At 60.0% G+C, this 27,668-nt stretch overlaps 1 protein-coding gene across 4 annotated transcripts; it reads left to right on the top strand.

Annotated features, from left to right (window-relative positions):
• LRRC27 (leucine rich repeat containing 27) lies at positions 808 to 27,668 on the top strand. 4 transcript variants are annotated; one of them, XM_018041674.1, is made up of 12 exons: positions 2,661 to 2,742; positions 3,568 to 3,825; positions 4,356 to 7,589; positions 7,724 to 7,854; positions 10,184 to 10,242; positions 13,730 to 13,882; positions 15,554 to 15,917; positions 16,934 to 17,077; positions 19,716 to 19,797; positions 25,352 to 25,449; positions 26,341 to 26,470; positions 27,033 to 27,668. In XM_018041674.1, exons 3-12 carry the CDS (start codon positions 7,497 to 7,499, stop codon positions 27,177 to 27,179), a joined length of 1,401 nt encoding a protein of 466 aa, XP_017897163.1. In that variant the 5' UTR covers positions 2,661 to 2,742; positions 3,568 to 3,825; positions 4,356 to 7,496; the 3' UTR covers positions 27,180 to 27,668. The 4 variants fall into 4 exon arrangements, with proteins under 4 accessions (XP_017897162.1, XP_017897161.1, XP_017897163.1 ...); XM_018041673.1 differs by lacking the exons at positions 2,661 to 2,742; positions 4,356 to 7,589 and adding an exon at positions 808 to 2,025; XM_018041672.1 differs by lacking the exon at positions 4,356 to 7,589 and having other exon boundaries at positions 808 to 2,742.

Here is a 27,668-nt window from a genome sequence, read left to right as displayed (position 1 = left end):
CCTTCCCCGCTGTTGTCATGGTACCAGGCATCAGCACAATCAGCGCTTAACCTCGTCAGACACCCAGTGTACCAGCTGCCGGGACAAAGGACTACAGACTTGTGGGCGAAGACAACACAAAGGTGTTTTCTCCGGTGCTGGAGCCCAGAAGCCAGAAATCAAGGCGGTCCCCTCTGGAGGTCCTGAAGCGTCTCTCCCAGCTCCTGGCGGCTCCTGGCGGCTCCTGGCGGCTCCTGGCGGCTCACGGTCGGCAGAGGCATCACTGCAAGCTCCGCCTCCATCACCACGCCACCTTTCCATCTGTCTTCTCCCCTTTTCTTCCCTTACAAGGACATCTGTGGGACTTCCCTGGTGGTCCAGGGGCTAAGTCTCAATGCAGAGGGCCCAGGTTCAATCCCTGGTCGGGAGACTGGACCCCACATGTCGCAACTAGAGACCCAGCTGCTGCTGCTGCTGCTGCCAAGTCGCTTCGGTCGACTCCTTATGTCACAGAGCGCAGGCTCTGGGTGCACGGCTCAGTGTTCGCAGCACATACGCTCACTGCTTGCGGCTTGCCAGCTCTAGGGCGTTGCAGTGCATGGGCTCAGCTGCTCAGAGGCATGTGGAATCGTCCCCCACCAGGGACAGAACCTGCGCCCCCCCTCATTGGCAGGTGGATTATCCACAAGGGCTTCCCTGTGGCTCAGCTGGTGAAGAATCCGCCTGCAACGTGGGAGACCTGGGTTCGATCCCTGAGTTGGGAAGATCCCCTGGAGAAGGGAAAGGCTACCCACTCCAGCATTCTGGCCTGGAGAATTCCATGGGGAATAATATAGTCCATGGGGTCCCAAAGAGTCGGACACAAATGAGCAACTTGCGCTTTGCACACTTATCCACCAGGCCATCAAGGAAGTCCTCTTTTTATGTCTTTATTGGCCATTTTTCCCCTCTACTGGGATTTGTTGGTTCATATATTTTGCCTGTTAATCTAAATGTACCTATCTTAATCTTTTAAAATTTTCATTATAATTCTTTATGTATTCTGCATATATATTAGATTATATATTGTGGAACTAATTTTTATTTGATATAAGAATTGGCAATATCTTCTCCTGTTTGAAGCTCAATTTTGAATTTTCCTCATGGTGTCTTTTAGACAAGAGTACTTTTAATGTAGTGAATTTATCAATATTTGTTTTCATGGTTACTGCTTTTATATACTATTTCAGAAATCCTTTCTGAGCCTAAGAGCAAAGTTCACCCATATTTTAAGAATGCACAGAATTAACTCTAGTACTGACACGCAGCATGCACCTGGAAAATTTCCCTCACTCTGGTGTTTGTGGAAGGGTTGGTCTGAATGACGTCGCCTGCTATGATCACAGAGAAACCCAAAGCCATCTTTTGTTAAAGCCCATGTGAGACTCTTCACAGCTCTAGCACTGATGCTTTCGGTAGCCTGCTCAGCGTCCGGTCAGCCCTTTCCTCACGTCTGACAGGTGCTGAGCTGGCTCTGGGATGGGTCGGCAGGCTGGGCTGAACTACTCCAGAATTCCTTTTCCGGCAGGCTTCCTAACTTGGCTCTTGGCATGAGATTCGGGAGGTAGCAAGGGGGCATGGGTCGGACATGACTCAGCGACTGAACAGCAACAACCGGGAGCACGAGGTAGCAGCCTGACCGGCCCGACACTTGGAGCGTCAGGGCAGGGGCCCAGGTGTGGCTGCGGCCGCGCACGAGGCCCTTGCTCTGCCGGCTCACCTCCCTGGCGGGAGGCAGGTGTGCGGCTGATTCACCTCTCAAGTCATCCTTTTGCTTCTCCAGCTCCCGGGCCAGAAGTGTGTGCAGTTTCCTGACATGGGTGCCAACTTCTGCAGGACACCCAGGTGTCGCGTCCCTCCTCGTGAGTTCCAGCTTGGGCTCGCTGGTCCCCGCTCCGGCTCCACCTTCCCTTCCTGACTACCTGCTCCGCACACTTGAGGCTGCAGCGTCAGGCAGGGGCGCGGCAGCTTCCTGAGACCCCTCCCAGCAGCCCCGCGACTGCAGAGGTCAGCTCCCTTAATGGCATCACCCCTGGTGGCCCTGCGCCGAACGGGCACAGGTACCAGGCGCGCAGACCTTAGGGACGGAGGCCCAGCCCCGAGACAAACCCTCATGGGCTTCATTTCCCTCCTGGTGTCGGGTCTAGGTGTCCTAAGCCATTCCAGTCGGATCTTAGGGACAGTTCCTGAGGCGGGGGGGCGGGGGGCTCCCTTGTCCCCCTGGGAGCTGGGTGTCGGGCTGATGTCTGCGGCCGGGGCCGCCATCGTGTGACCGCAGGAGGAAGGACGTCTGCCTGCTGCAGGCGGGGAGGTAAAGAGCAGGGAGCGCCGGGGGCTCCACCTGGAAAGCGAGCCTTCTCGTGCGTGCGATCGGCGGCTCCCCGCGGCCCCTTCCCTCCCGCAGCAAGACGCTCTGGGCCTCGGCGCCCTTGTCCCCACTGTCGGGAACGCTCCATCTCCGTCCGTGTCGCCGACCGCCGAGTAGAGCAGGGTGCGGGCGGCGGGCTCGGCGAGTCTTTCCGCCCAGACCCGCGCCCGCGCGCAGGCGCAGCATCGTCCCCAAGCGCCCTCCGCGCGGTTTGGCGCCCACGGGCCGCCGTACGGCAGGGCGTCTCCATGACGACCGCGTGCGCCAGCTGCCTCCGTACTGCCGCGTCTCCATGGCGACCGCGTGCGCCAGCCGCCTCCATGTTGCGCTGCGCCCTCCGCGCCCCCGGAGGGCGGGTGAGCACGGGCTGTGGGCCGGCACGGGGACCCATCGGGAGAGGCTGGAGGCCCCGGCTGATGGGAGGTGGGGCGCACTGGAGACTCTGAGGCACCGCGCGCTTGCGGGGCCCGGAGCGCCGCCTCCATGCCCCCGCGCGGCCCGCCCTGCCCGGGCGGGGGCCTATCGGGAGAGGCCAGGGGCGCTGGGTAATGGGAAGTGGAGCCCGGAGCGCGGCCCGCGCTGTGGGGACGCGGCCTTCCAGCCCCTGCGCGGCCCGCCCCCGCCCCCCGGCTCGCAGTCCTGAGACTTTCTCCTGGTTCAGAGGTTTGCAGAGGTTGCAGCCTGCACTCCCCCGAGTCACAGAAAAGGACCCACTGGGAGTCCCAGGGGGCGCGGGCCTCGCAATCCCCGCCCCTGAAATGGAGGGACAGACACGCAGAAGACACGTGAGCTGGCAACACCCCCGCTGAGCGAAACGCTGATGGGAAGGACCCAGACCTGCAAATAAGAAAGGGCGAGCTCAGGGGCTCCCTCCGCACTCAGGGGAGGGAGATGCCAGCTTGTGGATTTAGAACCGTTCTGATTCGGCCATTCCTCCTTTGCATTTTCCAGGAATTAAAAGTTAAGTCTGGAACTCCGAGGTGCAGAGGGAGGAGCGGAGCAGTTTAATCTGAACCTCTTGCAACCCACCTTGTCGTACCAAAGTCCAGTTTATGGTCTGTTTATGACGCGCAGGTTTTCGTAAGCTGGCACAGTCACTGCAGGCCTGCCGAGCCGCCGGAAGGTGTGACTGTGCCGTACCCATTGTTGATGTGTCTCCCCGCCCCGCCCCCCATCTCCAGGTGACTCCACACCCAGGATGCGCGGTGGTCCCCAGAGGAGTGCTTCCTCCCGGCCGACTGATGGAGGGGAGCGGTTCCCTCTCCGTTCCCTGCGGGGCTGGTGACCTGGAGAGCCCCGCTGGCCAGGCTGGGAGCAAGCCTGCTTCCGCCTCCAGAGACGTTCACCAGGGGGTCATCTTCTCCTCCTCAGCGATTTTAGACTTGAGTCAAAGTGGCCTTCACCATTTGGGGGAGATCTTTACAGTCCCCAACCTGAGAGTAAGTGGGTCAGCCTCCGGGCTTGGTACACGCATGCCATGTAGATGTGAATGAAGGCTTTGCTCACTTGTAGATTTCTTTTTAGAGAGAAATTATAGAATGAGGTGGATTGGAAGAGGGTTAGCTTGGGGTTTCATGTGCTGCTCACTGCAAAATGAGAAATTCCAGCAGGGGACCAGGCACACGCTAATATCCCCTCCTCGGAAATATCTTAAGTGAAAAGCCCATGGTGGGTGGAAACTGTTGCTGAAAACACGCTTGGTCTCTTAATCAAAACTCGGCACCCCTGAGAGACTTCCCTGTGGTCCAGTGGCTAAGCCTCTGCCTTCCCATGCAGAGGGTGTGCGTCTGATCCCTGGTCAGGAGCTGAGATTCCACATGCCTCTCAGACAAAAAACCAAAACAAAAAACAGAAGCAGTGTTGTAGCAAAAACAATAAAGAGTAAAAAATTGTCCATAAAAAAAAAAACTAAAAAAACAAAACCCACAATACCCCTTAAAAACTTCAGCAAAACTTCCTCACCCCACAGCGCTGCCCAGGCCACGTGCTTGACTCCTGCGGGCCCGGTGCCTTCATGGGATCTGGCCCTCGCCTACTTGAGATCCAGCAGGTCTGTCTCCTCCGCTGAGTTCTACAACAAAGTTCCCTCTGCACAGCTTGACCGAGACTGTCCAGGGTCAGCCGTTCTCTCACTGCCCAGCAGTCGGGCAGCTTCCTTGAACCTCACCTTGTCTTCACTGTTTTTCAGGAGGATTAATGATCAGCATGTAAAGCAGTGTCCACGCAGGACACACACCCACGTGTTGCACTGTTAGCCTGCTGATTGAGAGTTTTCAGAGCTTTATTAGGTTGGCCGAAAAGCTTCTTCGATGTTTAAGTAAAAGCAAAAGACAGTTTCCATTTTCACCCAGAACTTGATTGAACTACGTATTCGTTGCTTTGTTCCATTACCTTCTGCCATTTCCCAGGCAACTTCATCATTCCATCTTCCCAAAGCTTGTTGGCTTTTTGAGCAAAGAACTGCTCCAAGTGCCTTTTACAGTCTTCCAGGGAATTGAAATTTTTCCATTAAGAGAATTTTGTAAAGACTGAAACGCGTGAACATCCGGAAGTGCAGAGCCTGCTGGATACAGAAGATGAGTCAGAACGTCCCTGCCGAGCTGTAGCAGTGTTTGCGTGGTCACCAAAGAGGCACTCAGTCTTGCATTATCCTGATGGGAGGTTTTTTTTAATCTGTTGATTAGTTCCGGACATTTTTTGTGGCCTGCTGCTTTCAGTTGGTCTCACTGGGAGCAGTACTTGTTGGACCTAATGGTGTGGTTTTCCAGAAGGAGCTCAGAGGACTCCCTTCCAACCCCACCCCATACATCACCTCAGCTTTGCATGAAGACCAGCCTTTGGTGTGGTTGGTGGTGGCTCATTTCACTTGCCCTGTGATCTCTTCTGTTCCACACTTTTGTACAGTATCCATTTTTCCTTGCCTGGTGTTTTAAAAATGGAACATTTTTGTTATGTTTAAGCAGAGAATCACATGCGGAAATAAGGTACAGAAGGTTTTTTCTGCTAGACTTACGTGGAGCCCAGCTATCACAGCAATGAATGTGATCAGGCTGGTGCGAACGGTTTTCAGTCCTCGCTCGGAGCATTTTGAGCATGGCCACTGTCTCCCGTGTGGCCGTGTGGAGTAAGGTCGATTGTTCTCAATGTCTCGGTTTCATGCCTGTCAACTTCCAGTAGTCTGCTGAGCCGCGGAGCATCATCCAGTGAGAAATCTCCAGCATGAAACTTCACAAACCACTTTCGACACTTTTGATCAGTCACAGCACCTTCTCCATACATGGCGCAAGGCTTTTTTGTATTTCGGTCTCATTCTTACCTTTCTCGAAATAATAAAGCTTCTGTGTGTGCATGCTCAGTCAATAAGATGCTGAAAATGTTGCTTTTTTTTCTTCCATCTTCAGCGTTTAAATGGCTGCACAGAAATTCACCGAGTTTGATAAGTTTTTTTTAATGTATACCGATATGACAGCTGTCACAACTTAACGAAATTGTTTCCAGTGAAGTTAAAGACGAGAGCTACTAGAACCATCATATGCAAAGAGATGAACGGACTTCTTGGCCACCCCATACCCGTGGCTGTGTGCTCAGACTGAGCGGCTGCTCGCTTCCCTAACCCTGGTTGTGCTCCGCACCCCGTCTTCGCGGTCAGGCCAGCGCTGGTCTTGCTGTTGCCTTAGCACTGCCCTCCACGAGTGAAGTCCTGCGTCTTCCTATAATACACCACTTTTAATGAAGCAAACGCTCTCAGTTCTGAACGAGGAGCCCAGCGGTGTAGAAACTCATGGTGCCTTCACTTGTAAAAGAAGGAGGAAGCCTTCTTTAGTCTGAATGAAGGGACTTTATTTGTGCCTCTCAGGATACAGAGGTGTCAACCTTATCACCGTGGCAGCAAATCCCCGAGTGAGGTGACCACTCCGCGCTGTGGCCCTTCAGCGGTTACAGTTGATTTTTGCAGCCATAGCAACACTCTCCAGAGACTCCAGTCACACCCACAGAGACCCTCACAGTCAGGGGACACGGACCCCCTCCCCAGCCTCCCAGTCCTCACGAGGCCTCATGGCAGGCAGGGTGGGCTCGTGTGATGCACTCAGCCCAGCCCTGAGGGGCGAGGCAGGGGCCGGCGTGGCATGTCTCTGCAGTCTCCTCTTCTGGCGTTGACAAGGACCCGCAGCTTCAGTGCTGAGCCTGGGAGACAGTGCGCCTAAAGCTGCCCAGGGCCTGGGCCGGGAGGGCCTGGAGCGACGGCGGCCACAAGCCGAGTCCAGTCACCACGCGTTCCCCTGGCTGCGGGGAGTGATGTGGCCGCATGTGAGCTGACTCGGGATTGTGTTTTCAGCATGTCTGTGGTTTCTCGCCGTCGTGTCTCAAGCATCTGCCATGCGCTTGACGGGACTTGGAAGGTGGCATTGACGGACGGCAGAGCTGGGAGCTGAGACCCTGGTGGTGGAGGAGCGCCTGCCGTGTGCCCTGGGCTGTAACGGCGAGGCAGTGCCTCGTTCCCCCCGGGCGTGTGCCCCGTCACAGGCCAGGCCCGGAGCACAGAGGGGCTCAGGAACCTGCTCCAGGGCACACGGCTTACGGGTTTTTCGAAATCGAGATTTGAACCCAGGGAGCCTGGTTTTCCGGCCAGTGTCCTTAAGTTCTCCACTCTGCTGCCCTGGTAAATAGAAATATATAGATGCATATATGTGTGACTCAGGAAGATCCCCTGGAGACAGGAGTGACAACCCACTTGAGTATCCTTGCCTGGAGAATCCTGTGGAGAGAGGAGCCTGGTGGGCTGCAGTGCAAGGGGACACAGAGAGGCACACCCGAGCGGCTGAGCAACAGGCTTTCACGTGTGTCAGAAGGCAGATCCGCGCGGCACGCAGCAGCAGCGGGGGAGGGTGTTTCTGTGTCGCCCTCAGCCCGGCGGCTCTGGCGGCAGCGTCGCGCTGGCACACGCCGCTCGGCGCATGACGGCCAACTGTGCTGCCCCGCCTGGTGTATGGTGGTGGCTAAGGGTCCACTGGGTGGAGGCCAGACTTCCTGACGTGACTGTTACCGGCTCACTGGGTGTGGCCCTTTTCACCACCAGGGACTGAACCTGAGTGCCCTGCATTCAGAGCAGATGCTTAGCCCCTGGACCACCAGGGAAGCCCCCAGGCCTCGACTTTCTGCTGCTGGTGTTTCCCGTTTCAACGATTTCTGGAGAAACATTCAGGTTTTCTTTTAACTTGCTATGTGTGATTGCAGTCACCAGTGGAAATGTTTTGAGGATATATCATGTTTTAGAATTTAGTCGGCTGACAAAACATTCTTCTTCCCCCCACCCCACCCCACCCCCCGCCCCGGAAGCAATTGCACCTTCAGCGAAATGCCCTGAGCACAATTCCTAAAGACTTCTTCCAGCTGCTGCCCAACCTCTCATGGCTGGACCTGCGATTCAACAGGATCACCGCGCTGCCCTCTGGGATTGGCTGTCACAAGTGAGTAGCTTGTCTGTCTGGCCAGGCGAGGAGGTCGTTGTCTCTTTAAAGTACCTGTCTTTGGCTGCCTCACTCTCCCCAACTCCTCCCATGAATTTCGACTTTAGAACAGAAGCGTGTAGTGGGGTCTTCAAAGCCGTTGAGAGGTGTGGTGGCTGCAGGTACCAAAAGCACATTTATGGTTGGTTTAGTCACTAAGCTGTGCCCGAGTCTTTGCAATCCCATGGACTGTAGCCCACCAGGCTCCTCTGTCCGTGGGATTCTCCAGGCAAGAATGCTGGAGTGGGTGGCCGTTCCCTTCTCCAGGGGATCTTCCTGACCCAGGTCTCCTGCATTGCAGGCGGATTGTTTACCGACTGGGCTACGTGAGGGAAGCCCAAAAGCACATACATGATCATTGCTTGCGGCACTTGGTACCTCGGAACACGCCAGCGCCACAGCGCCTCTGCTGATGGTGCACGCAGCTTTCCCGACAAGCAGGTTCCGTCTCTGCCTCCCGTCAGAAATATTAATACTTCTGACGCATGCAGACCAGCGGCTTCGTTCCCGAGGGCCCATGTGTGATTAAGCTGGCTCCCGGTAGACAAAGAGATGCTCTTCCCATCTGGGGAAACCGGAAACCCTGGAGCATGCTCTGCAGTGTCCTGCTGAGTTCGTGCCACCCAGATGCCAGGCGTCTCCTAGCATCCCCCTTCTAGAACCAAGGCCAAACTGCCTACCCCCGTGAGCCCCCCAGCAGCCACAGGTCAGCCGGGTTTCACCCCCCAGAGCCGATGCTTCCCTCAGGCGCATTGGCCCCAGGCCCAGTCCTTCTATGGCAGGCTCTCAACCTTTAGGAAACCTCATGATTTGAATTTCAGACCCTCCTGCTGTGTCAATGTGTCCGTGGCAGAGGGGACATCAACTGCAAGGGCGCTGAGGTGGGCCTGTCCCTGGGGACAGAGCAGAGGAGGGGAGGTGGCAGGCAGGGCCTGGAAAGGGAGTTGCTGAGCTCGTAGGACGATTTCTAGTTTGAATTTCATCGTGGAAGAGACAGGAAGTCACAGAGGTTTGCAGGAAGGGGGTAGTCCTGAGGCCCTGCAGCTGTCCATGCGGGAGAGCCAATGGCATTCAGGTCGGATGGAGGGCGTGGGAGGGAGAGAGGGGCCCGAGGGTGACCCGCTTCCCACAGGAGTCTTCTCAGCCCCCGTGAAACGCAGAGAAGGGGCTGCAGAAGGCCCTTCAGTCGCCTGGGCGGCTGCACACGGGTCTTAAAAGTATTTCACAGAAGTGAGTGTTGTGTTGCGTGTAACAGGGAGAGACAGGCCCCCACGAATCTCCCGGGCCTGCTGCAGCTCCGCAGGAAAGCAGCTCCTTTCTGTTGGCAGCGGGCATCTCGGGCACCAGGGCGGGGCACCCAGGCCGTCTCCCCGAGCTCCTGGGTCTGCAGGGCGTCGTGCCCCTGGGCCTGGAGCAGTGTGACAAGCGGCTCTGTCCACTCCGCTTTCTCACGGTCCAGTGGCCTCAGCGTCCCCGAGTGGTGTTTGGAAGCTCCGCTCATCACAGGGCCCATGGCCGCTGTGCTGAGACCAGTTTGGTGCTCTTGGCCCACCGCTGACTTAGCAGTGGCACCCGGGTCTGGAGAGCAAGCGCTCCTCAGAGGGTAAAAATGAGCCAGCGCTGCCTCTCCTCAGCCCTGTTCTTCCTTCTGAAGCAAATACACGGCCTCAAACTTGAGAATTCTTTGATTTTGCCGCTGAAAGCCAGCTGCTGAATGTTGTCTAAGATATAATTTCGCCTGTGGTTTATAACCCGTTATGTCATTAAAATTAGATCAGCATGCTGAAGAGCCGAAAACATGTTCATTAGAAATTTTAAGTAATTACGGGCTTATTAAAAGCCTTAAACTTTCCAAAAAGCCTAATCAAAACAGCACCAGGGTCAATGTTCTCCCTGCCGCGTCGTGGCTGTGTGAGCCGCTAGCAGGGCGAGACTTAAAGTGTCCAGCAGCGTATGTGATGGGGCGAGCAGGTGTTTGGCAGCATCTGGAGATCCCGAGGTTGTCACGCTTGGGGAGGGGCTGTCTAGTGGGGTGAGACCAGGATGCTGCTAAACACCCTCCAGGCAGGGGACGGGCCCTCACAAAGAGCTGCCTGGTCCTGGCGGCTGCAGCGCTGAGGCTGAGTCCGACCAGCTGCCAGGCAGCAAGGGCGCTGGCGGAGCAGAGCGTGGGGGGAGCGTGTGCACGTCTGTGTGACACCACCCCCGCAGAGAGAAGGCAGGTGAGGAAATGTGATGCTCGTCCGACTTCCTGCTTGCTAAATTATATATTTTTTGTCTTGTTTTGAAGGCATTTGAAAACTTTGCTTTTAGAAAGAAATCCCATCAGAATGTTACCCGTGGAGCTGGGTAAGTGTTAACAAACAACGAAATGAAAGATGGGTTAAAGTGCAGCCTTCTGCAGCCACCAGAACGCGCAGTGGACACACAAGCCTGCCCCCACGCGGGGGACGCAACTGACGCCCTCTGCTCTATCCCTCTGGGCGCCGGGACAGTGGGGTTGCGGGGCTGCCACTGTCACGCTGATGCCCTGCCTGTGCACACACGTGTGAGCGCTGCGGACGTGGGGCCCTGTGGTGCTCAGGGCGGGCGGCATCGGGGCCCTGTGGGCCCAGGCGCCCTCCCAGTCCAGCTGCCCCTCCCCTCGGCCAGCAGGGTCTCTGTTCGCCCTTCTTTGCTTGCTGTGAGACCTTTCCCACTCACCAGCCCTGCCCAGTACGTGTTCAAAGGGGCTTCCTTTCAGACTCCTGCTAAGCTTCTGCATTTGCTTCGTCCCGTGTGTATTCTCAGTGACCTGGCGTCTGGGGCTCAGCACGGCGTCCCGGAGGTTTATCCACGTGGGCGTGGATGCCTGGAGTGTGTTCATCTCTGTTCGCTTCCCATGCGAAGGGTTCTTCCTCCTGCCTGGGCTCCCGGGCGCCTCCTGCCTGGGCTCCCGGGCGCCTCCTGCCTGGGCTCCGTGCCTCCTGCCTGGGCTCCCGGGCGCCTCCTGCCTGGGCTCCGTGCCTCCTGCCTGGGCTCCCGGGCGCCTCCTGCCTGGGCTCCGTGCCTCCTGCCTGGGCTCCCGGGCGCCTCCTGCCTGGGCTCCGTGCCTCCTGCCTGGGCTCCCGGGCGCCTCCTGCCTGGGCTCCGTGCCTCCTGCCTGGGCTCCGTGCCTCCTGCCTGGGCTCCCGGGCGCCTCCTGCCTGGGCTCCGTGCCTCCTGCCTGGGCTCCCGGGCGCCTCCTGCCTGGGCTCCGTGCCTCCTGCCTGGGCTCCCGGGCGCCTCCTGCCGGGCTGTGTGCTGCTGTCTTGCTGCGTTTTGCTCCCAGGTGTGGGCTGCCTCCAGTGGACACTCTTGACTTATTTACGTTTCTCACACGGTCACCCTCTGCTGCTCTGCACTTCTTGAAGTTTCGTCTTCCAAACGGGACACCTTTGTTGGTGGGAAGAGCTTCCTTTTGTTACACCGAGTCTTGTGGTAAAGGATTACTGTTACTGTTCAGCCACTGAGTCGGTCCGGCTCTCTGTGACCCCGTGGACTGCAGCACGCCAGGCTCCTCTGTCCTCCGCTGTCTCCTGGCGTTTGCTCAGATTCATGTCCTTTGAGGCAGTGACGCCATGCAACCATCTCGACCTCTGCCACCCCAGGCTTTCTAAAAGGTCATCTCCATCTCTCCTTCGCTGTTGAAGGGTGTTTTAGCTGCGTGTGTGGGAAGCCAGACTGTGGGGGCTGAGCACTTGGAGATGCCCACGCTGCAGTGTGGATTCCATCGTCTGTTCAAAAGTCAACGGTTTTGAGAGAGGGAGCGCCTTTTCTTCTCGGGCTGCTCTAAGAGTTTTCTTTTTCCGTTTGGCTTTCAGCAGGTTGCCTGTGGTGGGTCTGGGTGGGGTTTTCTTTGTGTGTCCGTTGCCCAGGGTTCGCTGCGCTGCCTGAACATGCTGGTTGATGCCTTTCATCAGATTTGGGGGATCCTGGGGCCGCCGTTCTTTCTCTGGGTGTCGTGTCCCCCCGCGTGCCTTTTCCTCACATCCGGCGCGCCTGACGGTTACGTGTGGATCCGCCTCAGATGCCTTGAGCGCCCTTTCCCAGCTCCTGTGCGATGGACTCTCTGTTGGCCCGCCTTTGAGTCCATCGGTCCCGCCTTCTGCTGTGTTCAGTTTACTGTTAAGCTCATCCGTTCTGTTCGTGGCTTTCACCTGAACTTGAGATTGTGGGTGAGGTGGGGCTGGGGCGGGGGGATAATGACCAATTCAGGTTTTAAATCGTTGCAGGCCAGTTTGTATGCTCTATTTCTATGTGAGTCCATTCTGGAAGGCCCCCCTTTCGTCTGGGGCCGTGAAGGACAGTCGGGTGGACTCAGAGGCTGGATTAGCAGGTTTCCTCCAGCACCTGGAGCCTGATGCTCACTGTCTTCCGCCACCATTGCTCTTGGCAAGAATCAGCCAGCGACCTTGTGTTGTCCAGCCGCTCAGTCATGTCCGACTCTTTGCAGCCCCGTGCACTGCGGCACGCCAGGCTTCCCTGTCCTTCACTATCTCCTGGAGCTTGCTCAAACTCAAGTCCATTGAGTCGGTGATGCCATCCAACCATCTTATCCCCCGTCACCCTCTTCTCCTCCTGCCCTCAATCGTTCCCAGCATCAGAGTCCTTTCCAATGAGTCAGTTCTTCTAACCCAGTGGCCAAAGTATTGGAGTTTCAGCTTTAGCATCAGTCCTTCCAGTGAACACCCAGGACTGATCTCCTTTAGGATGGACTGGTTGGATCTCCTTGCAGTCCAAGGGACTCTCAAGAGTCTTCTTCAGCACCACAGTTTGAAAGCATCAGTTCTTTGGTTCTCAGCCTTCTTTATGGCCCAGCTCTCTCATCCAGACACGACCACTGGGAAAACCAGACCTTGTGGCTGGTTCCTTTACATAATGACTTGTTTCCAAGGTCATTTTCCTGGTCTTTCAGGAATTGCACCGAGTCGTCCTCAGTGTGAATCCCTTTGAGGGTCTTGAGAGTGTAGGTCAACGAATGTGGTTGCCTCTGGGGTCTTTTGGGGCGTGGCCTCCTTGGGCGACTCTTCCGCTCCTTTCTGCATCTTTGCTCTCCTTACACACGTTTGCACACCTGCCGCTGTTCCACAGTCTCTGGAGGTTCTGCTCTGGTTCTAACCCTTTCCCCTCTGTGACCTTCGGATGGAGACTTTCTGCTCTTCCGCCTTTGAGCTCACTCACTGTCTCTCCTCCATCTCATGCCTGCTGCTGAGTCCCCCCGGTAGATGTTCATCTCAGTCTTTGTAATTTTCAGCTCCAGAACTTCCACTTGCTTCGTTTGTGTAGTTTCTACATTTTGTTGACATTTGTTGAGTCATTTCACTACATTTTCCTTTAATCATTTAAACGTGGGTTATTGTTGTTTTTTCATTTCTTTGAACACATGTAAAAGACTGTTTTGAAGTTTCTGTGTGCTAAATCCGGCACCTGGACCAACAGGAGACAGTCTCTGCCGACTGTGTGTTTCCTGAGTCTGCGTCCCATTTGCCTCCTGCTCCTCCTTTTTTGTATGACCTGTAGTTTTTGTTGTTGTTGTTGAAAATAGGTCTTTGAGATAGCATATGGCAGATCTTTGTATTTTGGTTTTCACCAGAGGGCTGCGGTTGCCGCTTCCATTTCCGTATTTAATTTTATCACCACCATGGTCTTCATCCGCAGAATCCCTCTCCCCTGCAGAGATTTTTTTTTCTGTTAGCAGATCTCAGACATCTGTCCTGACCTCTCGGCCCCAGATCCTCAGCCGGCTTTCTTTCCCTCGTGTTGGGGGCCGGGCTGCCCTGACCTGCGGTTCCCGCTGGGCTCTGCTCTCCCGCAGGGAGCGTGACCACCCTGAAGGCCCTTAGTCTGCGGCACTGCCCCCTGGAGTTCCCGCCGCCGCTTGTGGTGCAGAGGGGGCTGGTGGCCATCCTGACCTTCCTGCAGATCTGCGTGGCCGAGCACGCGGCCCCCCGTGATGGCTCCCCTCAAGGTGGGTGGTGCGATTGTTACACGGCCCCCCGTGGCAGCTCCCCTCAAGGTGGGTGGCGCGATTGTTAGGATGCGCTGACGCCAGCGCTCTGTGACACCAGGCCCCAGGGAGTCACGCGAGGTAAAGGTGCCTGGCATGTCCAGACTCACACAGACCTCCATGCTCACTCAGAGCCGCGTGTCTTCCTGGTTCCACGTGAATGGGTTTGCATCCTCAGTGCCCGTCACTGACCTTGTCGAGGGTGGTTTTGGGTAAAAGCCCACTGGGGTGGTTCGGATGAAGCCGTCCTCACCTGCAAGCCCCCACGAGGTGACCACCCCAGGAGTCACTTAAAAAGACACCAAATGACCACTCGAAACAGTGGTTTGCATTTTCCTGCATTCGTTGTTTCCGAGCCCCATGGGGTGATAGTCAGCGTCTGTTTACAGTGTTTCCATCTGGCCCTTTTGCTTGACTTTAAGAACCATCTCTGCTGGTCCCTCTCCTCCTCTGTTTGGTGTTGTGCTGGGTCCAGTTTGTCTCCGACGCTGAGTCAATTGTCCACAAGCGAATTGGACACACATTTCTCATCACTTAAGACTTTTTAAAGCATGTCTTTGCCCGTTTTGAAAACTGTTTTTCTTTAAAAACCACACCAACCCCCAGCACGCTGTGGTCGGGACCAGCTCGTCCCGGGCTCACACAAGCCGCGCGGTGCAGCCACAGCGTGCCCCGCTCGCGCACCCTAGGGTTCCCACGGGAGGAGACTGCGGCCAGGGCTCCGAAGGGCCGGTGCTGTCGCGTTAACCTGTGAGCCCAGGTGTTCACCCGCCCGCATTCCAGTCTCCCCGAACACAGAGAGTGGCCTCTGAGAAACAAAGTTGTGACCACTGACGCTGAACGTACTGTTTAGAATTTAACATTTTATTGTGTAGTTAAAACTCATTGTCTTTCAGTCCCATTGTATTTTTTATTTGTACTTTTACAAAGAGGGCTGTGTTGATTCTTACGTAATAGATACATGATCAACTGGGGAAAAGGGTAGAAAATGGTAAATCAATTAGGCCGAAAAGCTGAAGATGAATTTGCTTTGTACCAGAAGGTAACTTGAACGGACTAAGCTCTCTCAGTGTGTTGAAGAACGCCAGGGGCCGCTGATTCTGGGGAGTGTGCTTCGGGCTGAGCCTGGGCTTGGTGGGCGAGCCCCCCATGCCTAGTCCAAAGCAGGCCCAGGCCCCCTGTCTGTCCGTCAGCCAGCACATCGGGTCCTGCCCCACCAGAGGCCATGTGAGGCCAGATGACCCCCGTCTGTGGGGTGCCGTGGCCCTAACGCCCGATTAGGGCTCTGGTGCCCCTTGGGATGAATATGTTTGGGGCCAGTTTTCTCACTTGACTTTGCTAGAGATCAAAGTGTCTAAAGTCAGCAAAAGGGCTTCAATTAAAAATGACAGGTTTGTGGGTTGAGCATCAATTAGAAGCAGATACTAGAAGGTCTAGATGGGGAAAATATCTTCATTTATCTGGACTTATGTGCAGTATGAGGGCCTGGGGCACAGGAACCACCCCAGGCAACTCTACACAGGGAGCCCCCCAGCCCTCTCTGTGCAGGGAGAGGGCTCCAGGCAGTGTGTGTCTCGGGCGTGGAGGTGCAGTCTACTAAAACGGCCTTTTGTTCGCTGTCCATTTCCCCAGTTAAAAAGATGACCGTAAGGGACCTGCCACAGCCCCTGTTGGACTTACCCGAAGAACGCGTGCCTAACCAAGAAACCGTTCGTTCTCAGGCGCCAAAGGGAAGCGCGGTAACAGGAAAGGCAGGCTTTTCCCCACCTGTCGGAACACTAGAGCCGCACGAGCCTGGGAGGCCCCCCGAGCCCCCGGAGGACTGGCCGAGCGAGGACGAGATCCGGCGGTTCTGGAAGCTGCGGCAGGAGATCGTGGAGACTGAGCAGGCCGGGGCGCTGGGGAGCCAGCTCCTGCCGGCGGAGCTGCCCCCCAGCCTCAGGGCCGCGCTGAGCTCCGGCAGGAAGCCGCTCCCCCACCCGAGGCCCGTCTGCAGGTGAAGGCAGGAGGCGAGGCTGGACGCGGTCCCCGCAGGTCGTCACGGTATTCTGCGAGGCCCTGTGACGATGTCAGGGGGACGTGTGTCCACACCGCCCTCCCGAGACGTGGCGGGTGCCTGCCCCAGTTTAGGGTTCAAGTTACCAAGACGGGAGCGGCCGGGGAAACAGGCTCAGAGCAAGAGGTCACGGGAGAGAAAACTCATGCCATGTGTGTGTGCACGTGGTGTGTGTGCACGTGGTGTGTGTACGTGGTGTGTGTGTGCCTGGTGTGCGTGTGCGTGTGGTGTGTGTGTGCACGTGGTGTGTGTACGCGTGGTGTGTGTGTGTGTGGTGTGCGTGTGCATGGTGTGTGTGTGCACGTGTGCACGTGGTGTGTGTGTGCATGGTGTGTGCACGTGGTGCGTGTGCGTGTGGTGTGTGTGTGCACGTGGTGTGTGTACGCGTGGTGTGTGTGTGTGGTGCGTGTGCGTGTGGTGTGTGTGTGCACGTGGTGTGTGTACGCGTGGTGTGTGTGTGCACGTGGTGTGTGTGTGCACGTGGTGCGTGTGCGTGTGGTGTGTGTGTGCACGTGGTGCGTGTGCGTGTGGTGTGTGTGTGCACGTGGTGTGTGTACGCGTGGTGTGTGTGTGGTGTGTGTGTGTGTGGTGTGTGTGTGCACGTGGTGCGTGTGTGCACGTGGTGCGTGTGCGTGTGGTGTGTGTGTGCACGTGGTGTGTGTACGCGTGGTGTGTGTGTGGTGTGTGTGTGTGTGGTGTGTGTGTGCACGTGGTGTGTGTGTGCATGGTGTGTGTGTGCGTGGTATGCACACATGTGTGGATGTGTGTGTGTACAGAGAGAACATAACCCAGTAACAATGGCGAACACAGCTCATACGTGGGCAGGGGTGGTGACGTCACGTCCAGGGCACAGGACGTGGTCCGAGGTCAGTCGCCTGTGGCCACGTGGACGCTCACCCCCAGGGGCTGTCTCGGATTGCGTGACGCACTTGGCTGACGACCCCATGTCGTCATAGGATGAAGATGCCCTCTTTCCAGGGCGTGCTGCCTGAGTTGGACTCCACCCGGCAGGCCCTGGTCCGTGCCAGCCAGCTCGGGGAGAGCAGGGGCCTGGCCCTCCGGGAGCTGCGGGAGAGGCAGGCTCAGGAGCAGAGCAGGAGGTGAGGTTGTGGGGGGCGTGCTCAGGGTCAGAATGAAGTGGGGGCGCCGTGGTCAGGGGGTGCCTGGGGTGAGGGGGGCCCCCAGGGTCAGGGGTGGGGGCACCCTCTGTCGGGGGAGCGCCAGGGGTCTGGGCTTCGCCGAAAGCCATCGTGCTGTCCCCCGTGGCTGGGCGCGGCCCCTCGTCTACCGCCAGCCCGTGTCCCCCTCTGCTTCCTTACCCTCCCCCAGTCTGTCTTCTCCTGTTCGTCACTGGCTTCAGGCCTTATAGTAGCACGCTGTCCGTGGGCTCATCCTGCCCCTACCCCGGGGTCTGGGCTGACTCGGTCGGCCTCGTGGGGGGTCACCTTGGTCCCGTCCTCACTGTCTGCCCTCTGCCCCCCAGCCCCGCCAACTGCCTGTCTCCACTGCACTCTGGGCCCCCAGAGACCGCCTAGCACCACCGGACTGCCTCCAGCGTGCCGGGTGCCCCCACTCTGGTTGGGTTTGGCCGGTGGGGGATCTGGCAGGAGGTCAGCGGGGAGAGGGAGAGAGGGAGGACAGGGTCTCTCCACTCCCCCTGCCCGGGGCTGCGGTGGGCACAGCCTCTCCTCCTAGCAGGGCCTGCTCTGGCCCCGCGGTCCTGCCCTGCCTTGTAAATTGTCAGCCCACCTGAGTGTCTTCTCTCAGGACCCTCGGGCAGAGAGGGTTCGCAGAGCAAATGTTCGGATGGGCCCGCGCGCTGGTCCTGGTCCAGATGTGCTTTTCTCGTCGGGGTCTGTCGCCTTCGGGGAAAGGCGGGTGCTGCCAGGCACTCAGACCTGGGCAGGGAACACAGCAACCCTGCCCCGGGGCCCCACACCCCGTGACTGACAGCGCGGCTGAGCGAGGCGGTGTAGCCTGGGCTCCCCCAGGCTGCCCTCCCGTCTCCTGGGTGTCCATCCACCTGCGTGCCGCATGGAGCCTGCCGTGCCATCACTGTGCCCCCCACGGTGCCCCCTGCCCCCTCCCCATCCAGGCAGGTCTGCAGGAGTGGCTGCCCACAGCCCCTCGTGAGCACCTCTGCCTCCGTCGCTCAAGGCCCCACCCTCTGGCTCAGCTGGGTGCTGGGCGGGGGGCCCAAGAGGCAGGGCAGACGAAAGTCGGGCTCCATGGGGCCCAGGGTGCCGCCCGCCCTCTCCGAGCAGCTCTGGAGTGGGAGGGTGGGTGGCAGCTCCCTCCTGGTTCTCTGCGTGGGCCCGAGGCCAGTCGGTGCCCCCTGGCCCCGCGTGGGGCCTCTCCAGTGGCCCGGCCTCCGCGTGGCCGCCGGCTGTCTGTGCCCCTGCAGCTCCCCAGGGCCTCGGTCTGTGCCTCTTAAGGAGCAGGTCCCTTGCAGCCCATTTCCTGAGAGGCGACAGAGACCCCTGAGAGGTGTCCCCGAGAGGTGACAGGCAGAGGCGCCTGCAGTCGCGGTCACAGCTTCCTGTGGGCAGCGGCTCGGGGCTGGGGGTGGGCAGCCCCGCAGGTGAGGAGGGCTCTGTGCAGGTGCAAAGGGGGCACCTGGCCCTCCCGGGAGGCATGGAGGCGGGCTGCGAGGACAGCCAGCCTCTCACTGGGCCTGGGAAGGAGCAGGCCGGTGAGGGCTCCCAGGACGGCGCAGCCCCCAGAGGAGGGTGCAGGGCAGTGACACCTGCTCTGCGGGGACCCAGGCCTGAGCTGCAGGAGTGAGGGGTGACCGAGCCGCAGGGAAGGGGCCTGAGCGCCCACAGGGAGCTCCCGGGAGGCAGGGCGGTGGGGGAGCCGGGGTGGGGAGCTGCAGGGGACGAAGTGCTCTGCTTGGAGCACAAAGCCCATGCCTCCCTCAGGCTGGAGCCCAGGACAGAGGCCTTGAAGGGCAGAGGCCAGGAGCCCAGGAGGGCCCAGCGCCGTGACCCTGAGGACAGAGGGGGTCTGGCGCCTCTGGGCCGGGGCCCAGGCTGCGGGAGGGCTCTGCCCTGAGAGGAAACGGAGAGCCGGGTCTGGGGGCCAGAAGGGTTCGCCGGAAGAGTCAGGACTTGGTTCAAACAGGTGAGTGGCTGCCTGGGCTGGAGAACTGGTATCCAGGGCCGGAGCCCGGCGTGTGAAGCCCCGGCCCGGCCATCCCAGCGCCGCAGCCGCAGCCTGGGCAGAGCTGGGCTCTGTTCAGCCGGGATCCTCCCGGGTGCAGTGCCCGGCACCACGGAGGCAACAAGCCCCGGGCATCGTCCGGGGTTTGTGGTGCATTGGGTTATACGCTGCCAACAGCCCAGCCGCGGGCGCCGGTGGCAGAGACCGGGCTCAGGCTCCTGGCGAGGCTCAGGCGTCCCCCTCCGGCCACGTGCAGACCCGTGAATGCCTGAAGCCTTGGCTTTGGAGGTCACGGGCCCAGTTGAGCCCTCCTGGAAAGGGCCCTGATGCCTCAGCGGGCAGGGGCTGGCCAGGGCCAGACTGGTCCCTGCCAGGAGGTCCAGACAGACTCAGAGGTGCCAAGCGCTGCCCAGGAGGCCTGGGTGTCCAGCCGGCGTCTGCCCTCTGGGGGGGGCCTGGAGTGACGGGCTTTTGTGTGAAGCTCTAGAAATGACCGTAGAATCGCTGGTGAGCTGAGGGCCGCTTTACCCACAGCGCTCACGTTCTTCTGCCCCCCTCCCCGGCCCCCCACCTCAGAGACAAGCGAGCTTTGCAGGAGTGGAGGGAGCACGCCCAGGTGAGGAGGAGGAGGCCAGAGGAGCCCCCGCGGAGGAGCCCGGTACGTGGAGGGCGGGGAGGGGGCGCCCGCGGAGGAGCCCGGTACGTGGGGGGCGGGGAGGGGGCGCCCGCGGAGGAGCCCGGTACGTGGGGGGCGGGGAGGGGGCGCCCGCGGAGGAGCCCGGTAGGTGGGGGGCGGGGAGGGGGCACGCGCGGAGGGGAGGGGGCAACACCGCAGAGGGAAGGGAGGCGGTGGGGAGGGGTGCTGGCTGCGTCCAGGTGAAGGCGTGAAGACGGCCTGCTTTGCAAAGCCCGTCAGCTCGCCGTCCTGTCCCTCTGCCACGGTGACCTCATGCAGAAAACAGAGACCACCAGCTCGTCCACCCTGTCCCCGCCTCCACCGGCCACGCCCCTGCAGCCCCGCTGCCCAGCCTCCCAGGAGCTCCCTGTGGGCACTCAGATCGCTTCCCCGAAGCTCAACCCTCACTTGCCTGTATTTCAGGCCTGGGTCCTCCGGGAGTGGGCGTCACTGCCCCGCAGCGTCCTCTGGGGGGCTGTGCCATCCTGGGAACCCCCCACCAGCCTCCTCATTCCCAGGCCCAGTGAGGGCTGTCCTCACCCCCTACCCTACCCCATCCCTCCCACGGGCCATCCCAAGGCCTGGCCAGTCCTCTCTTGCCCTCCCCAAGCGGCTCTGTCCTGGCGTCCAGGCCTTATCACTTGCTCTGTTTAGGGCAGCCTTGTGTCTACAGCCCCCTGCCTCTGTGCATGAGACCCCAGTAATGAAATCACTCTGCCCCTGCCCAGGGCCCCAGGGCCCCCCTGCAGCCCATCGGCTCTGCCCAGGGCCCAGCCTCCCAGGTGTGTCTTCAGAGCGGGGGTGGGGCTGGTGACCATCCCCCTCGACCTGCGCAGGCTCCTGGCTCCAGGCAGCTGCTGGCCGAACTGTGTGGGCGCCCTGCCCCAGCAGACTGCCTGGCTGGCCATGCGGGATGCGCTGGCCTGTTGTCCCCCTGGAGTCCCTTGGCCTCACCTGCTCCCTTATGCAGGCACTTGGCCCGCCTGGGTGCTGATCCGGCAGCGGAAGGGCTTGTGATCCTGGGCTCAAGGGCCCCAGGCTGAACTCCGGTCCGCAGTCCAGGCCACGGGCCACGAGACGGGCAGCAGACCTCCTCCCCCTCCCCCGGGGCCCAGGAGGCCCATTTCCCCTCCCCCTGCACCCCCCGCCCCCCCGCAGCCTCTTCCTGGTGATGAGGGCACCTCCCCTCAGGGGCACAGAAGGGATCGTCAAGATGACCCCCAGAGGCCAGGGCCCCACCGCGGGGCTGGATTTAAGCATCGTTGTGGCCTTGGTGGTCATCGGATGGGGAGCCGCCACGAGCCACTTGTGCCTGAGTGCCCATTAACAGACCACGTGCCGTCTGGACCGCGGTGAAGCGCGCGGTTCAGGGGCGCTTAGTACAGTCCCGGCGCTCTACAAGCGCCACCTCATCCATCTGCAGGGCCTTCGCGTCTTCCCAGACGGCAGCTCTGTCCCCAGCCCCTGCCACTCCCCACCCTCTGTCTGTGTCTGACCCCTGGGACCCCGTGAGTGAGGGCTCCCTGCGTGTGCGCCCTGACGGTCACTTCACTGAGCACCGTGTCCTCAAGGCTTGTGGGCATCGTGGCCTGGGTTGCATCCCTTCCTCTTCAGGGCCGAGTGACGCTCCGTGTGTGGACGGGCACTTTGCTTCTCTGTCCATCCAGCCACGGCCGCTGGGTCGCTGCCGCCACGGGGCAGTCATACCCAGGGCGCGGTATTTGCGCGCTCCGGGCGTGTGTTGCTGGCGCTCGCTGCCTTCTCGAATGCTTCCCCCAGCTGGAGATGACTTCCGCGGTGCTGTGCAGGGAGAAGCTCGTCCCATTCTGTGTACTTTGTGTTTTATGCAGAAATACGGCATCTCGTCACTCCATTCCTAGGGTTCATAGCGTAGGGATTGAAGTGTCTGTAAACCTGGAGTAGCACTTCGCCTCCTAAGTTAAACGTAACAACGCTGACGCTAAAAATGAGAAGCTAAAAGCGGAAGCATTTTTCACGGCCTGAAATGCTATACAGTGAGGTCACTCAGCCGTGTCCGACTTTTTGCGGCCCTGTGGACTGTAGCCCACCAGGCTCCTCTGTCCATGGGATTCTCCAGGCAAGAATACTGGAGTGGGCTGCCATTTCCTTCTCCAGGGGGTCTTCCCAACCGAGGGATCGAACCCAGGTCTCCTGCACTGCAGGCAGACGCTTCAACCTCTGAGCCAAGTCAAACGATGGGGAGATTATTCGTGACGTATATTTGTAATAAAAGGTTAATATCTAACATGTAAAGAAAAACCACAAATAGGTTTTAAAGAGTGTAGCAGACAAACAGGCAAAGGGTAGGGCAGGCAGATGGCAGACGACACCCCAGAGGCAGAAAAGCCACAGGAGCCGCTCGCGCCTCGCGCTCCAGCTGGAGACAGTGGCCAGCACGCTCAGGGGCAGCCTGGAGAGAGGGGGCCGTGGCCGGCCGGCTGCAGGCGGTCCGCTTCCAGGAGCATGTCTGGGAGAGTTAAAGACACTAAATTCTTGGGAGACTTCCGGGGGCCTGTCTCAGAGAAGTAAAGGCAATCGTGTGGTGGGCCTGTAGGTGGGAAGCGCGTTAGTGGCCTTCAGTGTCATCTGCAGGGGGGAACGTAGGCAGAGCTGGGAGCTCCGTCCACAGCATCCCCCGTCCCTGTGAGCTTGGCGGAGGGGCCGGGCCGGGCTGGCCCGCAGGGACACGGGAGAGCCCGGCCTCCCAGGGCTTGGCTGTGGGCTCTGCGGGGGTCGCCGACGTCCTGTCCACCCCCCACACTGGTCAGGAAGCTTCCTCTGGCCCAGGCAGGGGCCCAAGCCTCGTGACTCACCACCCACTTTTTTGAAAGCGTGGTATCCTCGTTTTTCGTGATGCTCTGAACCCAGTGGCTTTGTCAGTGACCTTGGAGTCCACGCACTGTACTTGTAGCAGCAATGCAGGGCTGGGGGTGCAGCCAGAATCACACCCTTCGCGTCTTAAAGGTAAAAGCAGGTGTCTGCGTGTAAGAAATGACCACTGGACCTGGCGCTTGCTCGGGGGCCACGGCAGGAGGGCCTGACCCGTGGCCCCATGTGTGCAGCACCCCACCCCTCCCCAGGCAGGAGGTTCTGATTCCGCTGTGTCTGCGGCAGCTGTCCCAGCGAGGGTTGGGGGATGGGGGAATCGGGGGGTGGGGGGGAGAGGAGAAGCTGGCCTGCTCCTGCTCCCCCCACCCCCAGCCTCCCCCAGCCTTAGGCTCCTTCTGAGGTCAAGCAGGTGCTGCTGGGCTGGAGATGGTGACGCAGGCGGCTGGCCTGGTGACCCACTTAGAGGTGACCTGGCAGATTAGCCCTGCGTGACCCCCTCGCCGCCCCGGCACCCCCCCCAGCCTTCTCCATCAGACTCACCCAGTCCCTGCAGCAGCTGTGTGCCCCAACACACACACAGACACACTCGCACACTTCACACGCAGACGCATTAGCACACTTCACACACACCCACATAGTCCCCGCAGTAGCTGGGCACCCTGATGCACAGACACACTTGCACACTTTACACACACAGATGCACTCGCACACTTCACACACACACACTTCACGCACACAGACACACCCACACAGTCTCTGCAGCAGCTGGGCACCCTGACTCACACACATGCACTCATACACTTCACACAGACACACACAATCTCTGCAGCAGCTCTGCCCCCTGACACACACACACACACACTTGCACATTTCACACACACAGACACACTCGCACACTGCACACACACTTGCACACTTTACAGACACACACAGTCCCTACATCAGCAGTGCGTCCTGATGCACACACACACTCACATACTTCACACACACAGACGCACTCGCACACTTCACACACACACACTTCACACACACAGACGCACTCGCACACTTCACACACACATTTCACACACTTCACACACACAGACGCACTTGCACACTTCACACACACACTCACACACTTCACACACACAGACGCACTAGCACACTTCAGATAATCAAGGCTAGGCACCCTGTGCTGGGGGGTCAGTCTGGTTCTCAGGGGTCCAGTGGCGGGGGAGGGCAGCTGCAGGCAGCACCGGGTGACGGCTCTGCCACGTTGCCACTCATGTCCTGGTTACAGGGCTGCAGAGCCCCCAGCTTGTAGCCCTGACGGCAGAAATCTTTCAGGTCCCTGCCGGGAGGAAACTGCTGCAGGATGGCTGGGTTGGGAGGCGCAAGGTACAGTTCTGTGGGAGCCCAGGGCACCCCAGCAGAGCAGCGAGAACGCACCCCAGCCGCAGGGGGCTGGGCACCCTCAGGAGCGCAGGGTCTGCATAGAGCCGAGAGCACTGGGCGTTCGCGTGGGAGCCCAGGAGCTCAGGGCACGCACTGGAGAGCCCACCCAGGCGTCCAGGTGTGGCCAGCGTGAGGAGAGGGGAGGAACGTTCTGGAACGGAAAACCCAGGAGACAGGAATCAGGCAGGACAGAGGACGGCCACTGTGGGCAAGCAGACGAGCAGACTCAGACGAAACACCCCAGGCCCCGGCGGCCAGGGGTCCAGGGGAGGTGCCCCCAGGCCCCAGAGCTGATTCTCTAGCGTTCAGAGCGCTGTTCAAGCACACTTTGGGTAATGCCCTAACCCAGACGCTTGAACGGATCTGCTGTTTTCGAGATGAATGCCAGTGGTCTGTGAAGTCTCCTCTCGTCTTATTTTGTTTTCGGCTGCACTGGGTCTCGGTTGCCGGGTGCAGGCTTCCTCTAGTTGCCATGAGCAGGGGCTGCTCTTCACTGGCGCACAAGCCTCTCACAGCGGCAGTTTCTCCTGTCACAGAGCCCGGGCTCTGGGTGTCAGGTTTAGGAGCGGTGGCTCTCCGGCCTTTCAGCACGCTGTGGCACACGGGCTCAGCTGCCCCGCGGCATGTGGACTCAAACCCGTGTCCCCACACTGGCCGGGGGATGCCTATCCACTGTCCCACCAGGGAAGGCCTAAGCCGTCCGCGAGTCCTTACAGAACCACGTGGCCTTTATCCTGCTCTCACTGGCCCGTGCACAGGGCCCCTCCGCCCAGAAGAACCTGTCGCGGCTGCTTCCGGGGAGGGCGGAGAAGAAGTCCTGCTGGAGACACTGGATGGTCACTGTCCGGAGCTTGTGGGGTCCCTGAGAGCAGTCGGGGCTTACCGGCCTTGGATCGGGCGGCAGGGGGCTAGGTGGGGGGCACCCCTAAGCCCCAGCTGTACCTGCACACGCGTGGGGGCCCATGAGCTCGCGTGGAGCCACAGAGGCCCGTCTTTTCCGACTGCAGGGCTGCTTCCACCTTCCCCCGCGGAGTCGGGCGTGAGCCGCACGCCAGCTCCACTCAGAGATGGAGCACGGCCAGGAGTGTTGTGCCCACCTCCGGGCCGGGCCGTGCCCTGCGCTGTAGCCTCGCCCGCCACCCCGTGCCCGCCGGGGTCGGGGCCCCAGCGTGAGGGGCGCGAGCGTGCTGTGCCTGGGGCTGCCTTGGCATCAGTGCCTGTTTTCCTGAAAGGCTCTTGCTGCATCTTCCAGGGGGCGGCAAAGATAGCCTTTGCCACGGACCCAAGAGGGAACGAGAAAGTACCGAAGAATCCGCCTGGAAGAGTGAAACAGAGCAAAGAGAAGCCGCTGTAAGCACGCCTAGGAAACGAGGGTGGCAACCTCGTCGGTGGCTGGGCGTGAGTCCATCCTCCTGGACACGCCCCTCCGCCCACCCCGATCCCCGACCCCTGACCCCTCCACAGGCACCAGCTCTGGGCCGAGGGCCCTGGAGAAGGTGGCTTTGCTGTGACCTGCGGGTGGCAGCGGGCTCATTCCTCCGTCATCCTGGAAACTGGGAAAGTGTCCCGGGTCCATCAGTGGGTTGAGGCAGCCATATGGGGTTCTGACCTGCAGCTGAGGAGTTGGTGGGGGGTGCTCGCACATCTGGGATCCCTCGTCACCCCCATGGCCCCTTAGCAAGCCCACAGCGGGCCACGTCTGTGCTCAGGCACCCCGCCCCGTAGGCAGGACTTCCCAGGGTCTGGGGTCTGAGATGAGGGCAGTCAGGCCCCTCGCCGTGGGGTCTGTCCTGAGGACTCAGGCGGCCACTGTACTTGGGGCGGGAGTCTCAGGGCCCTGGCAGGGGTGTACCCCAGGGTCTAACACCCTCCCCATCGCGCTCCCGATGTCCTGTGGGGGACACAGCCCCGGGCCCCGCTGAGCAGACCCGTCCAGCGTCACTCTGAGGCCGTGCTCTATTCCTCTCTGAGGAATTATTAAAACCGCGCGTTCCCGCCAGAGACAGACACCTCCTGCTTCACAAGGCGCTGAGTGCAGTGTCCTCGGTGTGTAATGTCTCACGTGAACCTGAGGGTTTAAAGTACAGCAGGTCCGGCAGGAGGGGGCATGGGAGGCGGCCTGTCCCCTGTGGGTGGGCGCCCGAGGCAGGGGGAGCTGCCCCTCCCAGCCGGGGGACAGAAGGTGCTCTGGGGTGGGCGGGCGGACGAACAGCTCCGTCTCCCCACACCCTGTCCCCGCAGTGGCCTCCAAGGGCAGATTCTGGAGGAGACGCTGAAGCCCCAGGCCCAGCAGCTGCAGGCGCGGAGGAGCAGGTTCCAGGGGCTGGCCCCCCTCGAGGACGTCGGGAGGGCTGCCCGGGACGTGCAGATGGTGAGTGTCCATTGAAACCGGGAGAGGGCCACACGGGCTCTGACCTTGGGTTTCCCAGGGTCACGGGGTTGGAGGGCAGGAAGGAAGCGGAAGCAGAAGGTCCTGAATGGACGAGCCCAGGGGTCTCCCTGAGCCTGAAGACACAGGCCCCGGGGGGGCAGATGTAACCCGTGTCTCTGGTGGCGCTGTCCTGGGGGAGGGGTCTGGGAGGGTAAGGGAGTATGGGAGGTGGGACGGAAAGGAGACCCCTGCACGATGCGTGCCAGCCCTCTGACAGGAGGGGGCTGCTCTGACGTTGGCCCCCTGGCTCCCTCATTCTCCATCTCACCATTTCCTGGTCCAGCCTATGTGGGGCGGGGAGCAGGGGGGAAGGGAGACCCCCAGCAGAGGGGGCAGGCTTGCGGGGTGGGGGCGAGGGGGAAGAGAGACCCCCAGCACAGGGGGCTGAAGCTTGCGAGGAGTGGGGCCCTCCCCTCGGGGGGCAGCTCCAGGCCCAGGGCACAGGCTCTGCCCCCACCGTGCCTCTGCGTCCGGGCTGACCTGAGTACCCATCTGTCCCGAGGCCCGGAGGCTGCACGATGAAGTTCTGAAGCTGAAACTGAGGTCGGCCTTGAACAGAAACCACCGGTGTGCCGCCCTGCCCGGGAGCCTGTCGCTCAGGCCGGCTGTGTCCCGGCCTCAGAATATATTTTTTAACCCAAAGTACTAAGAATCTGAACGCGTTTACAGACACTACTGACAGCACCTTCTCACCTGGAAGACGGCCCGTGGCTCGCGCCCTCCCAGGGCGCCTCCTGGCGCAGAGCGTGGGGGTCTATGCATCTCCATCCCTCCAGCCACACGTTCTGAGACCAAGGGGGTCTGAGCTGCATTAAAGGAGGAGGTGGTGACAGGCACGCGGCTCCGTGTCCATCGGTCGATGGCGGGCACCTTCCTCCCCTCGGGGTCCCCCACCCCTGCCCTCGGGATCCCCCACCCCTCCAGGGCCCCCCACTCCGCGGGCCACCCCCGCTCACAGCAGGGAGAGCCCATGAGTGACTGACTCCTGTGGGTGCCCTCCTCCTGCCTGGCTGTGTTGCTCCTCTCCCCAGGGCCTGCCCCTGCCCCCCCAGACCCGTCCCAGACCCCCGGGGGGCCATGTGATGATGTGAGGTGAGGGCTTGATCTGGAAAACGCCTTTGATTCTAACTGACAGACA

Source organism: Capra hircus, chromosome 26 (genome assembly GCF_001704415.2).
Source record: "Capra hircus breed San Clemente chromosome 26, ASM170441v1, whole genome shotgun sequence".
NCBI classification, from domain to species: domain Eukaryota; kingdom Metazoa; phylum Chordata; class Mammalia; order Artiodactyla; family Bovidae; genus Capra; species Capra hircus.
Note: the sequence above shows the minus strand (reverse complement) of the source record. Positions and strands in the feature narration are given on the sequence as shown.

Bases quoted from the DNA above. Each gene is read 5' to 3' on its own strand.
- LRRC27 (XM_018041672.1), top strand. From the start codon at position 2,635: ATGACGACCGCGTGCGCCAGCTGCCTCCGTACTGCCGCGTCTCCATGG. The intron at 3,826-7,723 runs GTAAGTGGGTCA...CCGCCCCGGAAG, and splicing joins TTACAGTCCCCAACCTGAGA to CAATTGCACCTTCAGCGAAA. The intron at 10,243-13,729 runs GTAAGTGTTAAC...GCTCTCCCGCAG, and splicing joins AATGTTACCCGTGGAGCTGG to GGAGCGTGACCACCCTGAAG.